This window comes from Thunnus albacares, chromosome 8, assembly GCF_914725855.1.
Source record: "Thunnus albacares chromosome 8, fThuAlb1.1, whole genome shotgun sequence".
NCBI lineage: Eukaryota > Metazoa > Chordata > Actinopteri > Scombriformes > Scombridae > Thunnus > Thunnus albacares.
Window position 1 is genome coordinate 31,575,049 of NC_058113.1, and position 25,792 is coordinate 31,600,840.

The 25,792-nt window shown below is 40.4% G+C and overlaps 1 protein-coding gene across 1 annotated transcript in view; it reads left to right on the plus strand.

The window, feature by feature from the left end:
- sh3bp5b (SH3-domain binding protein 5b (BTK-associated)) overlaps positions 1-25,343 on the plus strand; it is a 47,318-nt gene extending 21,975 nt beyond the window's left edge. The window contains exons 4-9 of the mRNA XM_044358096.1: positions 13,137-13,301; positions 13,448-13,578; positions 18,017-18,059; positions 19,547-19,766; positions 21,895-22,263; positions 24,576-25,343. Coding sequence (XP_044214031.1) covers positions 13,137-13,301; positions 13,448-13,578; positions 18,017-18,059; positions 19,547-19,766; positions 21,895-22,263; positions 24,576-24,805 — 1,158 coding nt within the window. The 3' untranslated portion in view covers positions 24,806-25,343. The remainder of the gene's footprint in view (positions 1-13,136; positions 13,302-13,447; positions 13,579-18,016; positions 18,060-19,546; positions 19,767-21,894; positions 22,264-24,575) is intronic.
- The last annotated feature ends 449 nt before the right edge of the window (positions 25,344-25,792 follow it).

Genomic DNA, 25,792 nt, shown 5'->3' on the forward strand with positions numbered 1-25,792 from the left:
CCAACAAAATCAATACAAGGCAAACATACAGTATTTCCCTTAATAGTTTAAATTAAAACATAACAGTACAATGAAAAAATACGTTTCCAGCTTGTTGGGTAAAGGCTCAGTCACACCAGAAAGTGAAAGTCATTCACATCTCTTCACAAAAATAGGTGGTGCAAGAGGTTTGGTGACTCACTGAGCTGTCTACTGTAGCTGGAGTGCTAACAGCTAGCATGCTAGCCAGCTGGGAATATGCTAGTGGTAGTAAATCACAATAATTGTCTGAGCTTCTTTCTATTTTTCTTCTGTAATGTGCAGTTTACTCCCCTCTGGCATTGTTTTGTCAGGATTGTACATCATTTCAGTCAATGAAGAGTTATTGAAGAGGAGGAAAAGCTCTCCAGCTAGCTTGCTAACCGACAGCTTGCTACATCGTCTGCTAACAAGACAATAAGCTCACACAAAGACGTATTTGTACCATTGACTCCTGTCTGTTAACCGTCTAAAACAATTCCTCTTTTGTTTGACAGAGGAGATAAAATACTACGATAGCTTCCTCTGTTTTAGCCTAAAGCCATTCCCTCAGTAGTCAGCACTCTGACGACTGTTTGATACTGAAGAACAGCATTTAAACTTGAACTTGACCTGAAAAATAGGCTCAGATTGAGATGGTTTTGCTGCAAAATGTAGCTGTTTTACACTGGTGTGACTGGATCTTCACTTTTCAGACCACAATATTGATTTGAACAATATATCTCTTGTGTCTCCAACCAGATTGTTTGCGTTTAATAACAAAACAAGATTTCCATACATGAATTTAATCAGCATGAGAGTTTTTGCTGGGTTCTTACAAACAATAACACCACAAAATATACAGTTTAGTATGAAAAGATCCTGTTTGAGGCTCATTTGAGGATAATAACAATTCTAATGCTCAATATTGAGATCACAGTTATGAATTATAAGTATTAACTAATCTTTGGTAAGATGGTTTAACAGAAAACTGGTTTCATTCAACACTGAAATTACATTAAATGTAAATGAAATATAACCGCTACCGGGAAATTCCTATAAAGGTTTAAACATGTGGATAAGGGGAAGTGGTTATGTCATTATTTTTCTTAGAATATAAATTTGTTAAACAAAACACAGAGTTTCAGGAATAATCCATTAATCATGACATTTACATTCTGTGTTTTCCCTCCTTTATGAATGAAGCTTCTTGTGCTTTTAGTCTCCTTTATTTATTTTCACTTCTCTTTCTGGGTTCTTCTTTCTCTCAACCTCTTTCTCTTTGTTCATCTCCCTCCCTCCCTCCCCCCGCTGGAGGAAAGTGTTTTTGGCATGCAGTGCACATCACATCAGACATTAGCCACAGGGAATGGTGCTGATGGATGGAGTGAAATGGATGGATGGATGGAAAGCTGGAGGGATTTGAGGATTCGGGGAAGGGAGAGGAAGGAAGCTGCTGCAAGGTCAAAGCTATCGTGGTTTTGCTTTGACCACCTGGGGCACTGTATGTATGTGTGTGTGTGTGTGTGTGTGTGTGTGTGTGTGTGTGTGTGTGTGTGTGTGTGTGTGTGTGTGTGTGTGTGTGTGTGTGTGTGTGTGTGTGTGGTTATTGTATTTTCCAGGAAAGCGTGTCGGAGATTCGTGTTCTCTTCCCAGATCCCACCCCAGTGCCTCACTAGCACTGGACTTAATCCCTCACTGGTTTCCCATCATCAAACACTGCTGTTTGTGTTTTAATGGATAGAAAAATACCAGTGGATTGTAGACTGGTTTCTGCCACATAATGACATCATCATCAAGTTTCACTGTGAATCATGTGCGTCCGTTGACTGTAATGTTGTTGACTTGGTAGCTGACATTAAATTAAATTATTAAAGGTGCTTTGCTTTGTTGGTATCTGCATATATATGTCGACTAATAATTAACAAAAATCAGAACTAAAATGCAGAGTAGATGTTTTTGCTGATTTAGGAAAGGTGTCTCCATTTCATAGCTAATCAACCAGAAAGCACTGACAACTTAATTAATACTGTAAAATATCCTGCTCATATCTTGGTCACAACTCTTTATTATCCACATTTAAACCTTTCATGCATGAATTACGAAAACCTAGTGGACAGATGATTAATTTTCATTGTCTCCCAACATAAAATCAATACTTGGAAATTTTAACAATTGTATTACTCCTTAGTTGTTACTTGATGTTACAAATTTTTATTTACCTGCAAGGGTCTGTTACTATAGAAGGATTGGCAAGATATTCCTGAGCTGTTGAGCATTTCCGGCCTGCAGGCGGCCATCTTGGTTTTGAGAAATTTGTGTTGCACTTACAAAGGCTGGCCAATGGATGACAGCGTCTGGGACGACACACTAGAGTCCACTGTGTTGGCTGATGTGCAACTATACCAATAAAACCCCATGCATATATAAGAAAACGGCTTTTGAATAGCTGTCCACTGTAGTGACCGCTATGCATGAAAGGGTTAAAGGATCACTGTCAAAAATGAATATCGTCCGTCTTTAACTCTCAAATATCAATATGGTATTAGTAAAGTAGTCACATGGCTTTATAGTCCTCTACCTTGCAGTAAAATTATGTCAGTTGAAGATCAAACATGTTTGTAACTCACAAAGGAAACCACATTTGTGTTGCTGTATTGAGTAACACAGTCCTTCAACTCTTTGGTTCAGCAGATGGACCTCGTTTAGTGAATGTTCACTGATGCTAGTGAGTTTTTCTTGATAATAGAAGTGTTTCAGTCAGTAAAATTCACCAACAGTCCTTCTGTAAGAGCTGCAAAAGTAAACTGTACTTAAGGGTATTAAAAAGCTGTGTTGTGTCAGCATTTAAAATAATCCAATGTTTAGTTAAAACATCATTACTAGACAGTTTGAAAAGTGAGTCCTTGCTATAACTTTCCCTCTGAACACACAACAGCAGCAGTCCTACTTGTACGCCTGGACGTATCTGGGTTAATTTGCCTGTTAAAGTCCGTGAAGCGGACATCAGAGGCGGAGGCTTCCTCCCTGCTGTTGAAATCATCCGCGGTTCGTTCAACCTTGAAAGCTCGCTCACATATCTAGGCCAGCCGTGGTTCGTTTATCTCTCTCCTGGAATAAACAGCGACATCAAATTTGGGGTTTTTTTTTCAGAAAGGGACAGAAAGGATGTGTTTATAGCGCTCACTGAGCCCTTCAGCCGCTGTCTCATAGACGTCATTGTCCAAGATCCAAGAACTTCATCTGTAGAGGAAATTAATTTCCAGACTTGATGGAGGAATAGAGGTGAAAAATAATCAAATTTCCTGGAGAATTAGCCAAAGCAGGTCACTTTGAAAGCAGATACTGTCTCCTAGGGCCCCACTTTATCTCCTCCTCCTCTTCCTCTTGTGTTCATTGTGGTAGACAAACAGATTGGGGATTTGTCTGAATCCCTGGAGACACATAGTCTCCTCTTCTTTAGATCAGTCTCGATACCCCTGTTAACTGCTTATAATGAATGTGAAGAAGCGTATTCAAGCCATTCCTCCCTGCATGAATGAATGAAGGAGAAACACGTGTGCATGGAAGCGCATTTAACACGAGAGAACGTGCGAGATACGAACAGACTTTGAAGTCTGAGCGTGTCTTGTTTTTCATCGTCACAGGGACGATCTGAAGAAAAGTCTTTTATGATCTAAAAGGCTCATTTCCCCACAACGTTGTTCTTCGACAGCTCTGACTGATGATGAGACGTCTAATGTCCTTCCTGTCTGTCCTCACATCCCTCTTCTTTATGTCTTCGTCCCTCTGCTGGAGTTTGACCAATAAAAAGGTTTTAAAGGCCATTATAGGTGTGTAGTTACAGATAATATATACTGAATAGGTACAAATTCAACCGGTTACGTTTTCGATGTCATTGCCAACGAGATGCTTAAGTTTTAATACTGATACCAAGGGAATATAAACATATTTTAACCTTTATTTTCATTTAATATATCCCAGACTGCTCAACATGCTTGCATAATAATTATAACTAATAAGAGAGAGTGATGGCACCGCTGGAAAACAGCGATGGGTTTAAAACTCATGATGTGAAGAAGAAGAGCGATTTTAAAACTTGCTGTTGAGACCTTAATTAATGCCACTGTGAACACGAGGAAGACTTATTTAATAACATTTATTACATTCTACTATGTACACCTACATTGAACAAGTGTCCAACATTCACAAAATGACAATGGATATTCATAATTTCATCCAATAATGAAAACTGAAAATAAAAGGAGGGTGACTCCCGGTCTTATTACAGCCTGTTGTGTGCAGGTTTTTCTTTTCTTTTGCCCCACATCACGACGGGGAAAATCATTTTATAGACTGATCTGAAATGAAGAGAATCTCCTCAACAGCTTAAAACTGGCTCACTCAGAGTTTCCTGGTTTATGAAACTGTTATGAAACTATATATTGCTCTTAGTATGTGGACTGTGTTCGAAGTGTTGCAGAAACGTTCAAGGATAAACCTCATAAGATTGCCGTTGTGACATTTATGTAAAAGTGACTTGTTTATTTATTCAGACATAATAAGACTGACGTATTAATTTGCCATCTCATTTATACAGTTGCATGTATGAAAAGATGCTTTCTGCTCTCAACATAAACTTAGCACATAAAGTAAGGAAATTTGTGTTTGGTAGATTATTTCTTTGTTGTAACAATGCTTCTTGGCAATAAATCTTATATTGTTGGAAAGCCTGTTTATTTCCCTTTTAAATGGTGCCACATTTGTAAGGAACATGCATCTGTGGGATGGGCAGCAGAGCTGAGTATGTGGGTTGCGCCTATGAAAAATTTGCCAAATCTTCTCTGCCAATGCCAAACAGCTTATTCTGCCATTGACTCTTGTTTGGTGTTTGGTGGATTGGATGATTGAAGTTTGAAGAAACAAGACAACAGCCTGGCACCTCCTCCTCATGCTGGTCACCAGCCTGGTCACACACGGCTGTGGGATGGCATCCTATTCTTCACCCAGCATTTGTCGCAAGTCAGCCAACGTGGTTGTGTTGGTCACTCTGGCACGAACAGCACGCCCAAGCTGATCCCACAAGTGTTCAATGGGGTTGAGGTCAGGACTGCTGGCAGGCCGTTCCATCCTCTCTAGTCTCTGATAAACCCCGCTCTGTGGGGGCGAGTGTCGTCATCTTGGAGGATAGAGTTCGGTCCCAGACTGTGGAGATATGGGATTGCCACTGGTTGCAGAATCTCATCTCGATATCTCTCTGCATTGAGATTGCTTCCAATGATGACAAGCCTCGTTTTTCCACACAAATTTCCTTACTTTTTGTGCTGTTTACTTTGATTTCTCTTTGTAATCAAAAACAGCATTTTACAAGAATCTCATCATCCTTCTTTGTGGATCTTTCTCTTTCAGTTAACAAGTTGAAGCATGTTTTTCTCTGTTTAAAGACCCCTTAAATAATTAAAACATCTATGGAGCCAAAATGCCTTTTCTGCCAGAGAAGGAATCGCAGCTTGTAGGTTTCTGAAGTTCTGCATTACTTACACATCGCTTTCCCTCCGGTGGCTCATCTCTCTGAAAATTTCATATGCTGCATGCAGAGTGATTAAAATATGAAGTAGAGGCAAAATGAGAGGATGAAAGAGGGAGCGAGAGATAAATGAAGATGCTGAGGAAGACCGGGATGCACAGAGAGAGAGAGAAGGGAGAAAGGAAAAAATTAATCGAGAAATGGATTGAGATGTAAAGACGGCAGAAAGAAAGTGAGAGAGAGAGGCAGAAATTTGGCAGGTAGGAGAGATTAAATAGGATATAGAAAGTGACAGTCGGGGGGAGAAAGGAAAAAGAGTGGATGGAGGAAGAGATGGGAGAAAGTGATGGAAGCAGATAGATGGATAAATATAGAAACAGAGGAAGAAGAAAGACAAAGTGGAAGAGACAGGGTGATAAGAAAAGAGGGAGAGGGAGAAAGGAAGAAAAAGTGATGCAAAGAAAGATGAAGACAGGGGTCTAAAATACGGAGATTGAAGGAGGGAAGATGGACACGGAAGAGATGGAGTCTTGAGAAACTAAAAGATAAGAAATGCTCGGTCACAGTTTGACGCAGCACACACACACATTTACACACCGTTAAAAGCAGAACTGATCTGTTGTGGCACCGACACCTTTCTACGCTAAACTCAACACAGAGGGAAGCTGCGGCGACACGAAGTGTGATCTGTGGTGATGCACTGAGATTAAAGGGACACGCCAACATTTTGAGAAATCGTTTTGTCGATCAGCTTGGACGCTCATGTCCGCACACTTCTCTACTTTAGTTCTGTGGCTGTTTTTTTCCGTATCTAGAGCGCTTCATTCCAATGAAGGAAAATCTTAATCCTTCAACGTACCATGATATTTTAAGACTATAGTGTTCGTGCAATGCTAAATATCCACATGATCTGCATCAACTAGTGAACACTCACCTCGTCATCACAAGAAAAACAACAGTATAGGTCTAAACTTCAGGCCGACAAAAACCACTTATAGGTAATTTCACCATCTAGTGACCGTAGTGATTATGAGTTCAGATGATGTCAGTATAAGGTGACTTTGTTGGGGTTGGGTGGATGGCTAAATAGTTAGATGGCAAAATATGGACTTTACTGCACCACCGTTCACTTCCTGTTTTCAACTGTGAGTCAGGACTTTTTTTTTTTTTTTTTTTAAAACCATCACATCAAGGTGTTTACTGTTGCCATGACAACAAAGGTTGCATAACTTTAGAGCTTTAACTTTTTGGGAAGTATAAACCACATTTCATGTGATCATTTTAACCCTAACCAAGTGGTTTTTGTACCTAAACCTAAACAGTACTTACCACAGCGTGGCCACATCAGAAAACATCATGTATCATCATAACATCATATCAAGTTTTTAATGGTCGTTCGTAAAGGTTTTGGTGTTAAATTACGGTCCTGTGGGTTGTTCAGGAGTTTATTACTGCAGCTGCTACATTACGATATGATAAACTTTATTGTCCCACTCAGGGAAAATTGTCTTGGACTCTGTAGCTATACAACCTCAGCCATACCAACACCAACAATTACATAACATGACAATATTGCACATAACCCATAACATAATACATACATACACCTCATAAAAAAAATCATGCTAAAAGATCACCATAGTGAAAGCACTGTAAAAATGATTAAAAATGATTAAAAAATAATTGCACAAACTTCGGCCTCAAACAGCATCGTTAAGAAATGTAATGGAGGTTGGAACAAATTGATTCTTAAAACGGTTGAGTTTGTAGTGAGGGGACTCTGTATCGTCTTCCCGAGGGTAAAAGCGTAAATGTAACTATAGATGGTTTTTTGCCGGCTGAATTTTAGACCTATACTGTTGTTTAATTATTAGGATGTGTTGGAACATCTGATGTTAGTAGGCATGTCGCCACGGCAACGCCAGCGTTTTGTATTTTGATGAAGTGGCAGCAGGATAAAACTTCACCGCTGCTGCTAACAGCTGCATCTGTTCCTACTAAACAAACTGTACCGTTCACTACAGGCTGCTAATTTAATTTCATCACCAATCAGCTAGAATAGTGGAAGCGGTTATCTACATGGCGCCATTAATACAGAATGTTTAACTAACAAATATCGTAATCATCAACATTGTTTACTGGCCCAGATTGCTGCCCTGATTCATGTTTGTTCACTGCTGGTGTATAATTCATGGCTCCTGTATCACTTTCCTCTGTGGTTTGTGTGGTTGCCACTGAAATAAAAAAGGTTCAACCTCAACCAAACAGCCTTGTTTGTCTCTGACAACGTAAAGCTGATCGCGACATGTTGAGAATGTCCACCGTACAGAGGATGAACCCTTCAGATCTTGATAACATGACCTTTTTTTTTTTTTTTGGCTTTGCAAAGCCAATAAAGCCAGAACTGCAAAGTTGTCCCTGTTTTTTTTCTTCTTCTTCTTCTATTCATCTAATAATTACAGCCTCACAGGACCACTTGTGCTGAAGAGTTTCAGTCTAATTCTCCCTCTCCACCTCCTCCTCCTCCTCCTCCTCCTCCTCCTCCTCCTCCTCCTCCTCCTCCTCGGCTGTCACGTTGCCCACGAGAAACCCATCCAACATGTGCTCACTCCCTCTCCATCAGTCCCACCCCCCCGCCTCCCGCCTCCCGCCTCCTTCACTCTGTCAGCACAAACATGAAGCAGTCTGCTCGGCCTTCTTCAGAGGGAAAAACATATCAAAGAGTCTTTTTTTATTCTCATAATAAGATTCTATCATGAGTTAAAGGTTAAGGTGTGTTAGAGAAAATCAAGCTTTTCCACTCTGGACTTTGACTAATCAACTTATTGACTAATTTATCTAAATAATACACTGCTCTGTACTACATATTCTATTCAAGGCATCAATTAGTTTAGGTTTTTCATGCCTGCTGAGTGTTACAAACGTATCCAAAATGCAGAAAATAAAGCACATTTGAATGGAAGTGTGTCAGATTTTCAGACACTCCACAGGACGAATGAAGCACAACAACAGACAAACAACTAAATACAGCATGAAAATAAGGGATCTGTTGTTTCATTCCCTGCAGCTTTATTTTTCTTCTCCCCGTCTTTGTCCTAGTTATTTTTCTTCAACTAAAGGCAAGTAAAACATCAACGCTGTCGTCCTCCAGCTGGCGTTCAAAACCAACACCCTGAAGAAAGAGAGAAGGGGTCGTAAAGAGAGGCTGATAGTGACTCGGAGGAGAAAAGATGCAAACGTTAACAGCTTCCACTCATCTAGTTTCAGGCTTTCCAGCAGATGCTGGAACCTGGCTGCAGGGATTTACTCTCATTCAGCCACAAGAGCATTAATGAGGTCCAGCAGTGATGTTGGGTGATGAGGTCTGGCTCCAGTTCCACTTCATCCCTAAAAGTGTTGGATGGGCTTGAGATCAGAGCTCTGTGCAGACCAGTCCAGTTCACCCACACCAAACTGGGAAAACCATTGCTTTTCTTTAAGGAGCAGACTTTAACTCGTGTATCTACGAGCAGGATTCGTGACATCACAACTGGTTTGGATCCAATCGTAGTCCAGTATGCAGCTTATAACTTAAGCTACTCGGTTTTGTTTGAGAACTAGGGGTGTTCACGGTTTGGCATGTACCTCGGTTTTGGGGTCAAGGTTCAGTACGACTTCGGTACAGCAGAGAAAACAAGAAAGATAGAAAATAACACAAGAAACAACCGTGGCTAAAGCCGTTTAGTTGTGCTGCTGCAGTAGAAGGAAAACAACCTTTGTCTCTTGTGAGGACACCTGCTGACAGCTGTTTTCTGCTGATTTATGGTCACTCAGAACTGCTTCTTACAACATGTTACGACATCAAACGTGTTTATGGTTGTTTCTGAACGGCGTCACTCACAGGCGGCCGTCACACAGAGAGAGAGAGAGGAGAGAGAGAGGGAGAGGGACGGAGAGACGTGAAATTGTTTAAATAAGGAGATAATGGAGCATATTTTAAGACAGTCTCTCCTTTTTTAAGACATGCTACAGCTAAGCGGTGCCCTGCCAAAACATTCTGGGTGGAACCCGTGCTCTAGAATTATTGTTCCGCATGTCTGAGTAAGTGGATTATAAAACTATTTTAACTATTTTGGGTCACGGAGCACACCAAACCGAGGAAGTTGCCAACCGAACGGCTCGGCATGAATACACGTACCCTTACACCCCTACTGAGAACAGAAGCAGGCGATGAGTTTTTGTCGCTCAGGAACACTTTCAGAGGACAAGCAGATATCAATCAACACGTTATCTTTTGCAGAAACCTTCCTGTTAGACGACAGGAAACGAATAGATTTCCGTCTGAACGATGGCTGACGTGACACAGACGACCTTAACACAGGAAAGCAGAGACGGTACTGTAGGCGACACGTGGCGCTCTGTAGGATCCAGTCAGCATGTGCGTCCAGGCAGCGTGGAAAAAAAACAAAGCCGAGCACATGACGGCAACAAGGCCGAGGCTGTTTGGATCGTGCTGCGCCGGCATGTTGATGACCGTCGATAATAGAATTACAGCGAGCATGCGGTGATGTCAGAGCGTCTGCAGACTGGAGCTCGACTGAGAGAGCTGATGAAACTGCTGATGACTGACACGTTTTTTTAAAAAGATGCAGCAGATTAATGTTGCATTGATTGCATCAGGATAATGTGAAAAAAACACATCACTTTGGGCACTTTTTCATTCATTTCTGACACTTTATAGACAAAATTACCAGCAGCAAAGTTTGCATTGATCCACATAACTAACTCCAGCTCTGTTTGTGTTATAATCTTTACACGCCGGTACGATTTCTCCAGACTCGATGAGGAAAAATGTTTTGTAAATGAAAATAATCCTCAGCAAAGAGATAAAACGCTGCTCACTAACTTTTGTCTCTGCTAACCGGCCGCTTTGCTTTGAAACGTTCTCATCATCTGCGGTCCATAAACGCACCGTCAGTAGCAATGCATTCTGGTTGTTGTAGGATTACCCTTTAAGAGCACTACAGTCAGGTTTCTCTAGTCATAAAGCACCAATTTAAAAAATAATTGCACATTTCTAATATATAAGTGACGTAGTTTTAAAAAAAATCATCATATTTACAACAGTGCAGTTTCCCTTTAACTTTGTCTTACTTTAAACCACATTTGTTCATTTCATTCAGTCCTTTGTGCTTTCTGCATTGACTCATATGTCATTAACATACATCACTGTAAGGCTGAACTTTTATGTCAAAATAATCCAACTTTTGAAATCAAAGTCAAATCAAACATTGGAATAATATGACGACCTTAAATATTTATTAACTCTTAACCAGGAAGTCTCTTGCTAGAGAACACCTACACATAGTCATATGAAAACGTGCAAAATTAATTAATTAATCAACAAATGTTAAAGGAGACATATTCTGCACATTTCCAGGTCATGTGCATATTTATATTCTGCGTCTTTAATGGAATATCTTTGCATTATTTATAGTTCTAAAAAAAAAATCCTTATTTATCTTATTTACTGGCCGCTCAACAGGGAATTTGATGCTAAAGCGTCAGATAATCTTTTAAATGACTGTGTGGACACACTGTGGATTTTAGCCTCCATCACTTCCACTGAAAGCACATTTGAAGGATCTTTTAATATCCAGCATGAAGAGGAGGAATGATACTAGATAGACTTGACAAATTGTGAGCCTGTCCTTTTAAAGCACATTAAGTAGCGAGAGACATAAAATCAAACTCTAAAAGCAGCTCTAAAAAGCTGAGTGAGTAGTTTCTGGAAGGTGGACAGGTTGGTGCAGTCACCCCGGGTCTGGTGCTCGGTCCTGGATGGTTGGGGATTTAGAGGTTGGCGTGAGATGAACGGAGGCGGCGGGAAGGAGCGTGTGAGTGAAGAGAGAATGAGTTTGAATCGGATCTGTTGAGGCTGAGCGAGCAGGCAAACAGCAGAGTTTTTTTTTTTTTTGGATGTACTGGAGTTTATTGAGGACTCTGGGCGATGGACTGTAAAGAACGCTATTGCAGTAGTTGAGTCTGGAGGTGATGAAAGCATGGATGAGGGTTTCAGCAGTTTTGGTGATGAAATTTGTGTTTGCTGCTGATTATTGAGTAAACTACTGAGTGTCTGTTGTTTAGGGAACAGTGGATGAGGGAGTGAGGACATTACAAGTCAGACTTTTTGAAGAGATTCCTGATGTTTAACATCAAAATGTAACAGACAAGTGGCAAAAAATGTACCAGATTACTCATAAATATACTGTAACTATATTACTAACAGCCTCTATAGTGGTGAAAACAAGTCCAGGCTGCTAAAGGGGAATGTATAGTTGACTTTTTATGGGTCTTACAGAAGACAGTGGAGGTTTTGGGTCTTTTCATCAAGCCATTCATTCAGTTGCATGTTTTAATATGTTCTAAGTAAGTACTCAGCAAAAACTTGAGTTTTTCCTCATAAACGGATCAAATTTCCTCGAAACAAATCTCGAACTTTCTGCTTTCAGTCATTTGATTTTACACATCAGATCAAACCTCTACAAGAAAAAACACACACACACCAGTCTCGTCTTGTGTTAGTAGTCGCGGTGTGTGACGCCTCGGCTTCCTTTCAGTCAGATCAGTGATGTCAGCGACGTCTTCTGTAAGAGGCAACAAAGAGCTTTGCTGTAAAGTTTCTATTTTTTACACTTTAAAGTCTGATTTGTGTTATTTTTGGCCTGTTGTCTGCATCAGTGTGTGTGTGTGTGTGTGTGTGTGTGTGTGTGTGTGTCATAGATGCAGGTTGTCTGGACTCAACAACATGAACTAAAGAACTGTGGTTGAGTTGATCTGTTCCTGTTATTAAATGATGCATCACCTTATTAATCAATTGATCAGTTGATGGACAGTTTTGATCAGTTTCATTAACTATTCAAGTTAAAAATACTAAACTTTTGCAGGTTCCAGTTTCTTAAATGTGAAGATTTTTCTGCTTTTCTGTTTTATGTCATTATAAACTGAATATCTTAAAAATAATGAACATTAACAGATAATGAAAACAGTTGTTAGTTATTTGCAGCCCTAAAATATTCAGGTGAAATAACAAAATGCAAAAATTACAATAATTATTCAGGTTTCTTAAGTACTAAAGGTTCATTTAGGCTTTTACAGGAGAATAACTTTTATAAACTAGATTCCTCAGATTTTAAACTTGCTGAATAGTTCATTTCAGAACTGTTTCTCTTTTCCTGAAGGGTTTGGGGAATGAAAATGGTTTCTGCAGAAGGGAAAATATGAGGAAATATGAGGATAGAATGCACATCAACACAAAAAAACCAAGTCATATATCCCACAAATCAGCTCTGTGGATGACAAGTGTGTATTATATTACAGTAGAAGAGGCTACATACATTTACAGCTGAGATGTGAAGATTTAACCTGGTTTCACAAATAAATTCTTCTTTATTATTATTATTATTATTATTATGAAGTCACTGCTCCCTAAAGACAATATGTAACATGTAGAAAATAACTTCTCCAGTGCTCTATAAATCAAGATGAAATATACCAAAATGATTCGTCAATGATTCGCTTGATAACTCATTTTGATGATGGACGATCTTCCTCTCTGCGTCTCCTCCCTCAGGCTCAGCTGGAGGCCCAGAAAGCCACGCAGGACTTCCAGAGAGCCACCGAGGTTCTCCGGGCGGCGAAGGAGACCATCTCCCTGGCCGAGCAGAGGCTCCTGGAGGAGGACAACCGGCAGTTCGACTCCGCCTGGCAGGAGATGCTGAACCACGCGACCCAGCGGGTGAGGAGGGGGGAGAGGGAGGTTTCTGGTTAAAAACCAGTCTGTTAGGTGTCGTATTTAGCTGATATTCTTATATTCAGTAGATTGAAAATACCACAGATGAACACTCAGAAATGATGATGTTGAGTTCTGATTGGCTGTTGCAGGTGATGGAGGCGGAGCACACAAAGACGAGAAGCGAACTGCTGCATAAGGAGACGGCGGCCAAATACACAGCGGCGATCGGCCGCATGAAGCAGCTGGAGAAGAAACTCAAACGCACCATCAACAAGTCCAAGTAAGAGCTTAGAATAACCCAACCAATCAGAGCTCTCCGCTGCCGGGATTGATAACGCTGACGTCATCTTCCTGTGCCAAAAAAATAACAACAGAAAAAAGGCAACAAGCGTAGATGAGACTGACGCAGTAGAGGTTGTTGTCAGTCGACTTCCAGAAACTCTGACATCAACGTGTTTCTTCCAGTTTAAGGCCCACCTGGGACTTTAACTGGTCCCAGCAGCTGCCACCACATCCTGTATCGACTGAAAATGACATCACTACTGATTTGTTAAAGTAACATGAACACAACGTAATAATAACAATTCAGTCTGATTATCTGGCCGTTATTTCACTTTGAAATATCTTTACTGAAGTGCTTTTGTGCTCATTTAATCATCACATGTAGGAAATCATGGAAAGCTGCACAAAGTTAGTCGATCAATCAGTTAATCAATCAACAAACTGTTTTGATAATTGACTAATTGTCATTTCTGAAGATAAAATCCAGCTGTGGCCTGTGAGACATTTTTCACTATATTCTGACGTCGACCGTTTACCAAACAACTGATCGATTAATCAGAAAAATAATCAACAAATTAATCGATAATTAACCCTTTCATGCATAGTGGTCACTACAGTGGACAGTATATATGCATGGGGGTTTTTAATGGTGTAGTTGCACATCAGCCAACACAGTTGACTCTAGTGTGTCGTCCCAGACGCTGCCATCCATTGGCCAGCCTTTGTAAATGCAACACAAATTACTCAAAACCAAGATGGCCGCCGGGATATCTTGCCAATCCTTCTATAGTAACAGACCCTTGCAGTTAAATAAAAAATTTGTAACATCAAGTAACAACTAAGGAGTAATACAATTGTTAAAATTTCCGAGTATTGATTTTATGTTGGGAGAAAATGACGATTAATCATCTGTCCACTAAGTTGGACAAAGTCCTTGAAAAATGCGTGTTTAAAGAAATATATATAATATAAGTTTAAATATTTTTTTCATGCCTAAAGAGGAATAAAAACACTTGACCTGACTCATAATTCATGCATGGTAAATGCATTCATGCATTTATTCTAATTAGCAAATTTGATGCTTTTGGCATCTAATCAACAAACTAAGTAACATATTGAATAGAAACTAGTGTTTAGTGTCAAGTGTTTTATTAGTTTCATACATTTCTAATTACAGTGACTGTTAGCCTTGCTAGCCTGTTGGCTAACTGTGTAGCTAATGATGCCCCAAAGCCCCAAAAAGCCCCAAAAAACAAAACACAGTTGAAGTGAACTGAATAGATTTTATAGATCTGTGAGTTTAACACACGTTTTGTGTTTTCACAGTATTTGGAAACAAATTAACATGATTAAATGAATCTACAGTCAAATCATAGCAGTAGTGTGTTTTCCGTTAGCATTAGCTTCTGTCCTGGTTTTATATTTAGACATTAATTGTGTTCTTTGTCAGACTGACGTGATGCAGCTGAGTCAGATCTCACTGTGAACAGACTCTGAAGCAGCCTCACCCAGCCTGGGTGACGTAAGCTGCAGACGGAGATCAGCAGCAACGTCATCTGTTGTTGCCCTCAAGTCTCCTTTACAGACACTTGAGGGATTGATTGTTAGACACTTAAGATCCAGAATCTTCTCTCTTCTGTCTCTCCGGCAATCACCAGAATGTGAAATGTGTCTTCTACCAGACAAAAAAAACTGTCCAGACAAGTGAAACTGTTTGAGCGCCAGATGTTTTGGTCTTTGGAATTCATCAGACCACATCGCGGGTTTAACAGCTGGATTTTTATTCAGATTGCTTCAGATCAGGGTTTTTTTTTTCAAAGCAGCGTGATCAGATTGCACTTCTCTATTCAACTGAACGACTCTCTGACGACTGAAACTTATCCGTCGTGACCACATCTGTTTATTTTAAATAGTCAGGTGTTAAAGGGGAAGTCACGAGTTGATGCCCGTCTGCAATATCACAAGTTTATAAGAATGATATGACTGCTGTGCTGCACCTCAGAAACTTTGAAATGAAATAGAGATGCATAAAAATTCCAGGATGCAAAATTCCCCCTCATTATGTTTTTAATCTCAGTATCTCTGTAGACGTCTGAGCTCATTTCATACACATTTTTTTTTATAAATTTCTGATGTATTTTTGCTCTGAACTTCTCACCTGTCATTCAACCATTTTATGGGTTTTCTGTTGAACTCTGGAGTTTTTATAGATACTGATACTTTAGTGAAACCATGGTGGCAGCTGCTGCTAATGCTAACGACCAAGTTCTTAACTGTAATCCAAATAAATACATATATCAGGTCTGGTGTCCTAAAGACAACAAGAACTGTCAGTGCCTGACTGAGAGAAGCAGAATTGGCATTTATTGGCATTTATTTATAAGAAAATGTCACAGTTTTACTTGCATAAAAGACACAGTTCAGAGTAAATGTAGCTCAGAAAATGCTTCCAGTTATAAAAAATGTGGGAGAAAAAGCTGAATGAGCTGCTAGAATCTCACTGAGTAAGTTAAAAAAGAAGAAATGTTAAATGTTTTCACTGCAAATTGTATTTTAAAATCCAACCTTTTCATGGATTTTGTGTTTTTTTTCTCATTTCTTACTTCACTGAAAAATAAAAACGGAGACTGACTGTAGAAAAGAGAGAATATAAGGCATGAAAACACTCTGCACACAGATGGAAGCTGAGATGATGTCATCTTTAATGCATTTCTTTCTCCTTTCTTCATTATTATGCTGTCAGGACCTTCGAAACTCTTTTCCCTGTAGAGTAAAACTATGTTTGGAGCTCAGGGGGGTTTTGTTTCTGGACTTAACCTTCAACTAAACTTTAGTTCAAGTACTGAGAAGTTACATAAGACCCTCCTTCAATTCCCTCGTCTATACCTCATCGTCTCAGAGCCTGCGGACGAATCGTCAGCCTCCTTCTGTTACTGATGCTTTCCAGAGGCGGGAAACGCGTCTTTGGCCGAGAACAGTAAACGTAAAGACGACAGTGATACACGAACAGTTTGTGTTACGATGTTGTGAAGCAGCTCTGTAGTTATTAAGAAGCCTGAAAAAGTATTTAAATGACAACTGAGTTTTCTATTAGTTGTATGTTTCCTTGTATATTAATGCAGAACAGAACTATTTCCATTAATGGTTAACGGCTTGTCTAAAAAGGGTCAGAAAATAGTGGAAAATACCCGTTATTATAATTTCTTAAAGGTCATGGTGACATTTTCAAATGTCTTGTTTTGTCCAAAATCCAAAGATATTCAGTTTACTGTCACATATGATGCAGAAAAACCTCCAATCTTCACATTTGAGAAGCTGCAACCAGCAAATATTTGACTCCTTTGCTTAAAAAAAATGACTAAAACGATTATTTGATTATCAAACCAGATTAAAAATAGACATATTTTCTGCAGCTCTTAAAGACTGTGGACTACTAAACAGAGTTACATATATCATCCATTAAAAATTCATTTCCTAACATTCTTCCAGTTGTGTTCACTTCTATTTTCCGAGCTTACTGTCACATATGATGCAGAAAAAAACCTCTAATCTTTACATTTGAGAAGCTGCAACCATCAAATATTTGGCTCAATTGTTCAATTATCAAATTAGTTTAAGAATAAACTAATTTTCTGTCGATCGACTAATCGTTGCAGCTCTAAAAGACTGCGGACTACTGAACAGAATTCCATATATTATCTCTTAAAAATTCATTTCCTGGCGTTCTTCCCGTTGTTTTCACTTCTATTTTCTGAGCTTCTCTGCTAGAAGTCAGAAATCAAATCTCGATGGAATAAAAAGGTAAATGTGAGACTCTGAAACCTTCCACTGCACACCTACACAGCAGCAGCACGTGTGAAGGATCAATGCTAGACTGCTCTATTATCACAGCGAGGTAAAAATAGCAGCCTATAAATAAATATACAGTACGACGACTCCACATGAATCACAACGTTCATGAGGGATGAAACTATTTTGTTATATCGTCTGTATCAAATGTTTCAGCTGCTTCCTCGTTCTGCTCATGAAACGGTGACATAATCTTATGAGGGGAAAATAAAGTATAAGTAACTTTTATAACCTTCGGTGGGTGAATTTTTCCGGCTGCACTTCACTTCCTGCTCTTGTAATCAGAAGCGACGTCTTCAGCGTATCGATTTTTCTCTCAGGATCCGGACTAACTGAGCCGTCAGCTGCCGCCTTGCTGTGTGTTGCCTCAGCAGGGGTGTTAATCCGTTCTGCATCATCCAGCATCACACACCCCCCCCCCTCCCTCCTTTATCTCCCTCCCTCCTCCACCCCCCCAGCCCCAGGTTACCATGGTGATGATGTGGGTACTGCTCTTTTTCTGGGTTATTCTGTATTTTTCCCCTCTGATCTAATCTTTTCCCTCTCTCTCTCTCCTCTGTCTCTCCTGACCTCTCCTCCCCTCGCAGGCCGTACTTTGAGATGAAGGCCAAGTACTATCTGCAGCTGGAGGTACGTGATATAATCATTTACTTCCTTGCTGATCCCCTGTAAAGGTTATGAGGATGCTGTTCTAAACACCTTTCACCAAACACTCCAGACGTTCAGACTATTGACTCTCCGTTTCAGGGCTGCGGTGTTGATTTTCTCCTCACGTGCTGTAGATAACCGTGTGCCAGCTGTGAACATTGTTATGAACAAAGAGCAACATATCAGTCTGCCAACACAGTGTTTAACAATAACATGCACGTTATCTAATTAGCACTTGTTAATAAGTGGCAGAGAAATTGCTTTGATTGCGGCTGCTTTCACTTTCATACAGACTTGAAAGGAACGCTGCACTGAAAATCTTTTTTTTTTGAGTATAAAACTCTCAAAGGCGGCTTTGAAAAGTTAGAACTTTGCTCCTTCGCAGAGGACTGTAGCTGCAGGCTGGTTGGATTCACTGCAGTTATAAGAGTCACTATATCAAAATATCTACACAGGCTTCTGTTGATCCATCTATTCAGTAGGTTTCAGATTTTTGGCCCCTTTTTTTAGGCGCTAAAATTGCATTTTCACATTAAGGTTTTGAGGTGAAATGGAAGAAAAGCATCACCAATAAAAACTGTGTGTTTGGTCTCATTCAGTCTGTATTTTAAGCGTTTTTATTCAGAAGTTAAAAATATGTTAGGAGGGAATGGAAATTCATATAAATAGCCTGATTTATCACCACAGACTACTGAGAAAACTGCACCTGGAAGGAAAAAAAGCAGGTGTAAAATCTGCAGCTATGTTTTACCAGAAAACACAAAGAGGAAGAGAGACTAAAGCAAAGAGAGACTAAAGCAAAGAGAGAGACAAACACAAAGAGAGAGAGACACAAATTCAAATATGCAAAAGATGCATGAGGAAGTGACTTCACCAGAGCTCTGGTAAAGTAAATCTGTAGTCTTAATAAATACCTGCTAAATTGACAAAGTGCAGTGACGAAAAGTGACGAAAAGTAGAGTCAAAGCAACAATTGTTTGTAAAACTGTCATATAACTATATGGATCAACAGTGGAGAAGTGGATTAAGCTGCAGTCGCCAGTCATCCGAGTTGACTACAGCATGAAGGAGCAAACTACAGACTGCAGGTGGTGAATGTTTGATGCAGTTTTCCCTTAATGTGGGGCCAAACTTAATGATAGAGATGGATGAAAAGTTACAAGAAAAACCTGAATAAATGAGTAGAGGAACATCATGAATGCAGATGTTTCCATACAGGACACGAGGGTCTTACTGAGCGGTTCGATGAGTAAATCAAAGGTCACCAGATCACGAGACAAACAAACCACCATCATCAAAACACCGAATGAAGGAAGATGATCTGGAAGACTGTTGTTCATCTCTCGTGTGGACTTAAAACAGTCTTTGAGAATCTTGTGGCAGACCAACATGGTTTTTGGTGATGTCGTTGTCCATCCGTCATGATGACCCGCCTCTCTCTCCCTCTCTCTCTCTTTTCTTTCCTCCAGAACCTGAAGAAGAATGTGGACGAGCGACAGGCCAAACTGTCTCAGGCTAAAGGCGAGTACAAGACGGCTCTCAGGAACCTGGAGATGATCTCCGACGAGATCCACGAGCGACGCCGCAGCTCCGCCATGGGCCCGCGGGGGCGAGGCGTGGGCGCCGAGGGCGACAGCGTCTCCGGGGACGATATCTCCAGCTTTAAGATGGAATCTGACGGGATTTCCAGTAAGTACAGGAACCGCTGTCTACATAAACTGCTCTATTTATGGCAAATATTGACATGAACCGCTGTAAGCTGCTCGCTCTTCAGCGTGACTCAGACAGTTGTCCTGACGAGATAAAAGGCCAATTAGTAAAGGTCAAACCGTCTCATGTTGTCACTCCTCTGTTGACCTCCACAGCAGCTGCTCACCTGGTGACTGTAAATGTCAGCTGTAATGAGATTTAGTCTCCGTTCGGTTGTCATTTAGCCTCCATTGGTGTTAAATCAGGGCAGTAACTTTTAGAATAGAAATATAGAGAAAGAAACAGATTTCATGCCTCCGTGATAATGAAAAGATAAACTGGCTCTTGTAAAGCTGCTTTTCCACCTGGAGTCACTTGTGAAGTGGAGACCGACTCTTAAGGAGCGACGCTGACGTCATTATCTCACAGAACGAGCTCTTGTGTGTTTTCTATGAATTCCTGGTTGTGATTCTTGGAAAGTCTGATAAGGTTAAAAGTGTTTCAGAGAAAAACAAGAACAGCGGATTCAGAGGATTGTTGACAGAAACAGTTCAAGTTGATATGAGTTTAAGAGTCTGTCTGACGGGCTCGCAGTCACACATGAACATGTGAAATATCGCATTCATTATCCTAAACTAAGTCTTTACCCTCAAACAGCCCTTTGAAGATGAAAGAACCAGAAAATAAAATATGTCCTCACTTCTCAAGCCTAAAATATGTTGTTTATTCAATTACTGTTTAAATGATCACAAAAAAAGCCTTCACCTCTACTGTGTAAAGAGTATAACAAATATATACTCACAGTTTTCTACAGACATGAACGCACCACGACTGATTTCATAATATCCTCAGTCGCTAATGTGAATTAGCAGCTGCACATGTTCAGCTAATTAACATACCAGTCACTGTATGCATGAAGATGTTTCTAATTAACAGTTCAGGCTGTTAACTGACTGACTTCTGCTGTCCAGGAATTAACCAGCAATATATTAAAGGGTCAGTTCACCCAAAATATAAAAGACATCTTGGGGGGCTGAAAGAGGAGCTAGAAAAGATGTGGGGAGTGAAGGCAACAGTGGTGCCAGTGGTAATCAGAGCACTGGGGGCTGTAACCCACAAACTGGGAGAGTGGCTCCAGCAGATTCCAGGTACAACATCTGAGGTCTCTGTCCAGAAGAGATACCCTTAAACTCCCAGAACTCTGGTAGAGGACCCGATCTTGAGGAAGACACACCACCACCCCCCATGGGAGGATTTTAATGTCTATTTTTTAAGGCATTTGTTCCTTCAGCACCACCTGAGCTGCTGCCCTTTTGGCCCTTCTGCTGCTTCAGGAGACCCCTGAACCAGCCAAACCCAAAAGTCCCCCTTCAACACTTGTCTCAACTAGCGGGTTCTCGGGTTGCCGCCCAGACAGGCAACAATGACCTTCCAGCCACAACTCTGATAATAAATATTCCCTATAGAAAAACTGTTGTCATTTGAGTGAACTGACCCTTTAAATTTAAACGCATTGCTTCAGTTGTTTGTCAGTAAACCGTCCAGATCGGTGGCAGAATATGCAGAAACTGAAGCTGAAGGTTATAAGTCTGCAGAATGGAAATCTACCCGCTGCATCCTATCGGCCTTGACTATGGAATAAATAGGGTGGCGTTACCATGGTAACCGCAGAGCAGTAGAGGTGTCCAATTCAAGGCAGACGGCGTGATTATAAGTTACAAGATAAACCCGTTAAAAAAAAAAAAAAAAAAAGAAGAGAGAGAGAATGAATGCAGCTGCAGCGAGCGCTGACGGTGCTTTTGTGTTCTCTGATTTATGTCTGGGAAAATGAAACACCTCCGCTGACAGTTTAGAGTCGTCTCAGTTCTATTTATATCGCTGTTTACTCACACTCTTTTTTTTTTCTCTCTCTCCTCCACATCTTCACCTCCTTCATCTCTCCTTTTTCTCTTCTCACCACTTTCATCCTCCCTTCCTCACATCTCTTCCTCCTCTAATCCATTTCCATCCTTCTTTCCCCTCTGTCTGTCTCGTTCCCTCCTTCATCACCTCATCCTCATCATCTTGCTCCCTTTGTCTCCTTTTATACTCCTCTTCCTCCCTCCTCTCTCCCTCCTCCCCCCTGCAGTGACGTCCGTGTGTTTCGAAGACGAGGCGTGTGGCGGCGGCGGCAGCATCATGTCGGAGGAAGACTCGGAGACTCACTCCACCTGCAGCCTGGGTTCGTCTCCCAGCAGCCCTCAGGAGCTCCTGTCGCCCTGCCCCTTCGCCAGCTCTTCTTCCTCCTCCTCCTCCTCCTCCTGCACATCCTCGTCCTCCGCCTCTCCGTCGCCCACTCCCTCCTCCTCCTCGTCCTCCCCGGCTCCTCTGTCCAGACCCTGCAGTCTTGACCTCCCCAGCACCGTGTCGCTGTCCGACTTCGGCCTCATCTCGCCGGTGCTCGGGCCTCGCAGCGAGTGCAGCGGAGCGTCGTCGCCTGAATGCGACCTGGAGAGAGGTGAGAGATGGGGAAAAACTTGGTGTGTCAGATTCTGTGTGTTTCAGCATAATAAATCCAGATGAAGTTTTATGAATAATAATAAAACTCAGACGCAAAAACATAGATGCATTTATCAGCTGGATGTTGGGGGATTAGTAGTTTTTAGTGTAGTTGCAGAAGTGTTTTTTTATGCCTGGACTTTCGTACATTTTATAAATTAAAATCCAGTTTAGATGCAATTTTTCCTCAAACCAAATGATGATTATAACAAATAAATTGTCCCTAAAAAGAACTCAACAATAAAATAAACACAGTTGCCCTTATTTTAGTGTTGAATTCAGCCTCCAACAGCACATGTAGTCGTGATAAGTTAATTCAACAGTAAGACACAGAAGAACCTGAACAACCATAAATCAGCCTCTCAGACATATTTGCTGATATTTGCTCATCACTGACGACCGATAAGTAACAAGAAATTACAGCACAGAAATGCCTGAAGATATGTTTTCCACCAGAGAGCACTGATAAGTTTATTTTTCAACTGTAAAATGTCAAAATGTTGTATCTTGGTCAAAAATTTCCACTGCTACACTGACGACACTCAGCTCTATCTCAGTACCCCCCCCCGGTCTCTAATCTGCCTACAGGAAATAAAATCATTTTCTCTGTAAAGCATCCTTGGGTGTTTTTGAAAGGCGCTATATAAATCAAAATTATTTTTATTATTATTATAATTAAAACTCTTAAATAACTAAATCGGGTCATCAAGAATGTTAGTTTATATTTGTTAATATCATAAATTTCATATTGGTCAATATATCCTAAAGCCTCTCAAATATTGATATTGCTGTAGTAGCAGTCGGGCTTTAATAGAAAGTAATTGCATATGTAGTTAACGGGTGTGTTTGTACAGAATGATAACAGCTAAAACAAAGATGAAATAAACAAAATATAAAACAAACTTTGTGGGAAAACTGACTTGGTTGGTGCACGAATCTAACTGCACGTGAAAGCCTCCATCAGCAGTAAAATAGGTCTGTTTGTGTACGGCACGTGCCGTTACACGGGGGCAGAGAAGAAGAAAACAGGGGAAGTGAGATGGATGATGTTTGTGAATCTATTCTGGGTAAGACGTACGATGTCCTGCTCTACCTGCTCGGCTCGCACCCGCTCCGCTGCAGGAGCCTATTAGTCAAAGTGACAGCGAGCCGAGTGCTTCACCTGCACAGACAAACACATCTGCAGATCCTCCATGATAGAGGAAATGAGTTCACTACACCTCAGTCAGTCTTAATAAATAACTAGCTGTGTTTGTGTGTGTCCAACTGTTATTCACATGAATGAGATTTGGGCCAATACGGTATTTCTATGATGTGTTTTCCTTTGCTGGTGTTGTTTCACTTTTATGGGGAAGAACATTATTTTACTTTTTCAAAAGCTAGATCAGTGTTTCTAAATAGTTTCACTGGTTGTTGAACATGTGTGGGCGCAGCAGCTGCCACTATCAATGAAGATCTGGGTACATCTGCTAAAAACTAAGTTGAGATTATGTCTAAACTTAGTTTTTAGCAGATTTAGATTTGAGCAGGATTTTAAAAATTCTTGATAATGAGCCTTTAAGGCAAGACAAGTTTATTTGTATAGCACATTTCAACAACAAGGCAATTCAAAGTGCTTTACATAGAGCATAAAAGGCATCAAAACAGAATATATAAAAGCAACACAAGTAAAAAGACATATAAAAACAATTAAAAAGTGTTAAATTTGGAAATAAAAAAGAAGCTAAAAAGGGAATAAGACAGATAAAACAAGAGAATAAAAGTAACAGTGCAGTGTAAAATATTAACCTTTAATGTGGTTTAATGAAAACTAGCAAATATATTTGGTAACCATTCTTTAAACTTAGCTATTAAAAAGTTGTGACCAAGATATAAACTCAGTGGGACATTTTACATTTAAAAAAACATTCTTGTTGCTGTATAATTATGGGTAATGTTTTACCTAAATTAACTCAGACATAGCTTTGGCATTTCTGTACTTGCAAGTGAAAGTTTTTAGACGTGTAGGTTGTATTAAATACTCATTTAAATGCTGAAACAGCAGTTATATGTCATGCAGATGTCTAACAACATGCAACCAACATTAGCTTAGTTTTCATCTTGACATCTTGCATCGATGCTTAGTGGGATTTTTTTTTTATCCTCCGAGGAATTCAAAATGTTTCTCCACCCATTAGAGCTTAAAAACCTTCCTCTTGTATAATTTATGGCCGTCACGCTCATGAAAAAAAAGCAGCATTACTTATTGACTGACCTTCTCCTGTGCTGCAGGTGAACGGGCGGAAGGTGCAGAGGGGGATTTGGACAACGCTCCCACCGCCGCCGCCACCAACAACAACATCAGCTCCACATCCAGCACCAAGAAGAGCTTCAGCCTGGAGGCACGCTTCAGCTTTCTGAACCTGCGACGCCCGCGCGCCGCCAGCGCCAAAAACACGGACAACTGTTCCCAGAAGGCTGAGGCCGGGCAGAGCGGCGTGGTCTTGGTCAAAGGAGTCTGAAGAATTTAGATTTTGACTCTGCCTCGACTCGCTCTGACCTAAATTCTCTGATAAACTATTATGAGCTGTTTATAAGCTACCTGCCACAACTGCACTCCATTTCCAAACTCCATGGTCAAAGACAGACTTTGAATGTCTTAGTCGGTGTATGTAAAGTTTCCTGTACATCTTGGCAGCGTTGTTACCCCCCCCATTTCCCTTTTATGAAGGACTTTGCACCTTTGGACTCTCGAGCCTGAGAAATAAAGAGCACTGTTATGTTGACAATGTGTTGGTGAAGGGTGAAAACGCTTCTGTCACAAAAGCAAACGTACACTAGCTGCCTGCGTACGACCTTTTGACTTGGGGAACATCTTAAAACTGTTGTATCCTTATTGATTAAATAACTGGTATAACTGTTGTTGAAATTGAGAATTTATTACTGTTTCAATGGCACTTGGCATGCTTTAAACCATGCAGAGGTGATTTGTGTTTAGTTCAACAGTTAAAGGAATTTAAGTCACATGTGGAGATGTTCAATAAATAACTGGTCTCTTAACCTCCTGCTATACGCTCCTGTATTTGATATGTGACTTCTGTTTTCTTGATGATTGCTCTCTACTAGAAAGGCATACATTTAAAAAAAAAAAAACAAAGTTGCTGATATTTAAGCACAAAATGTCTTCTCAATACAAGAAAAGTCACATTGCAGGTAAACGTATAAAAAAGCTGCATGTTGTTGCTTAAAACAATATTTAAACAGTAACTTATACCAAGCTGAAACAGTGTTTCACTGCCCTTTCTGGTTTAAGATGATGCAACTTTTGAAAGAAGAAATAACAGAATTTTCCTTTGACAAAATAAAGTCAAACACACCTTTGCACAATTCAATACACTGCTTTTGCTGCCACTGCCTCACCGTGTCTGGTATGAACAGTAGCTAATGGTAGCAAATTCTGGCTAAAGTTAGCAAAGTTAGCAGTTAGATATTGCTCTGTAGCTGACTTT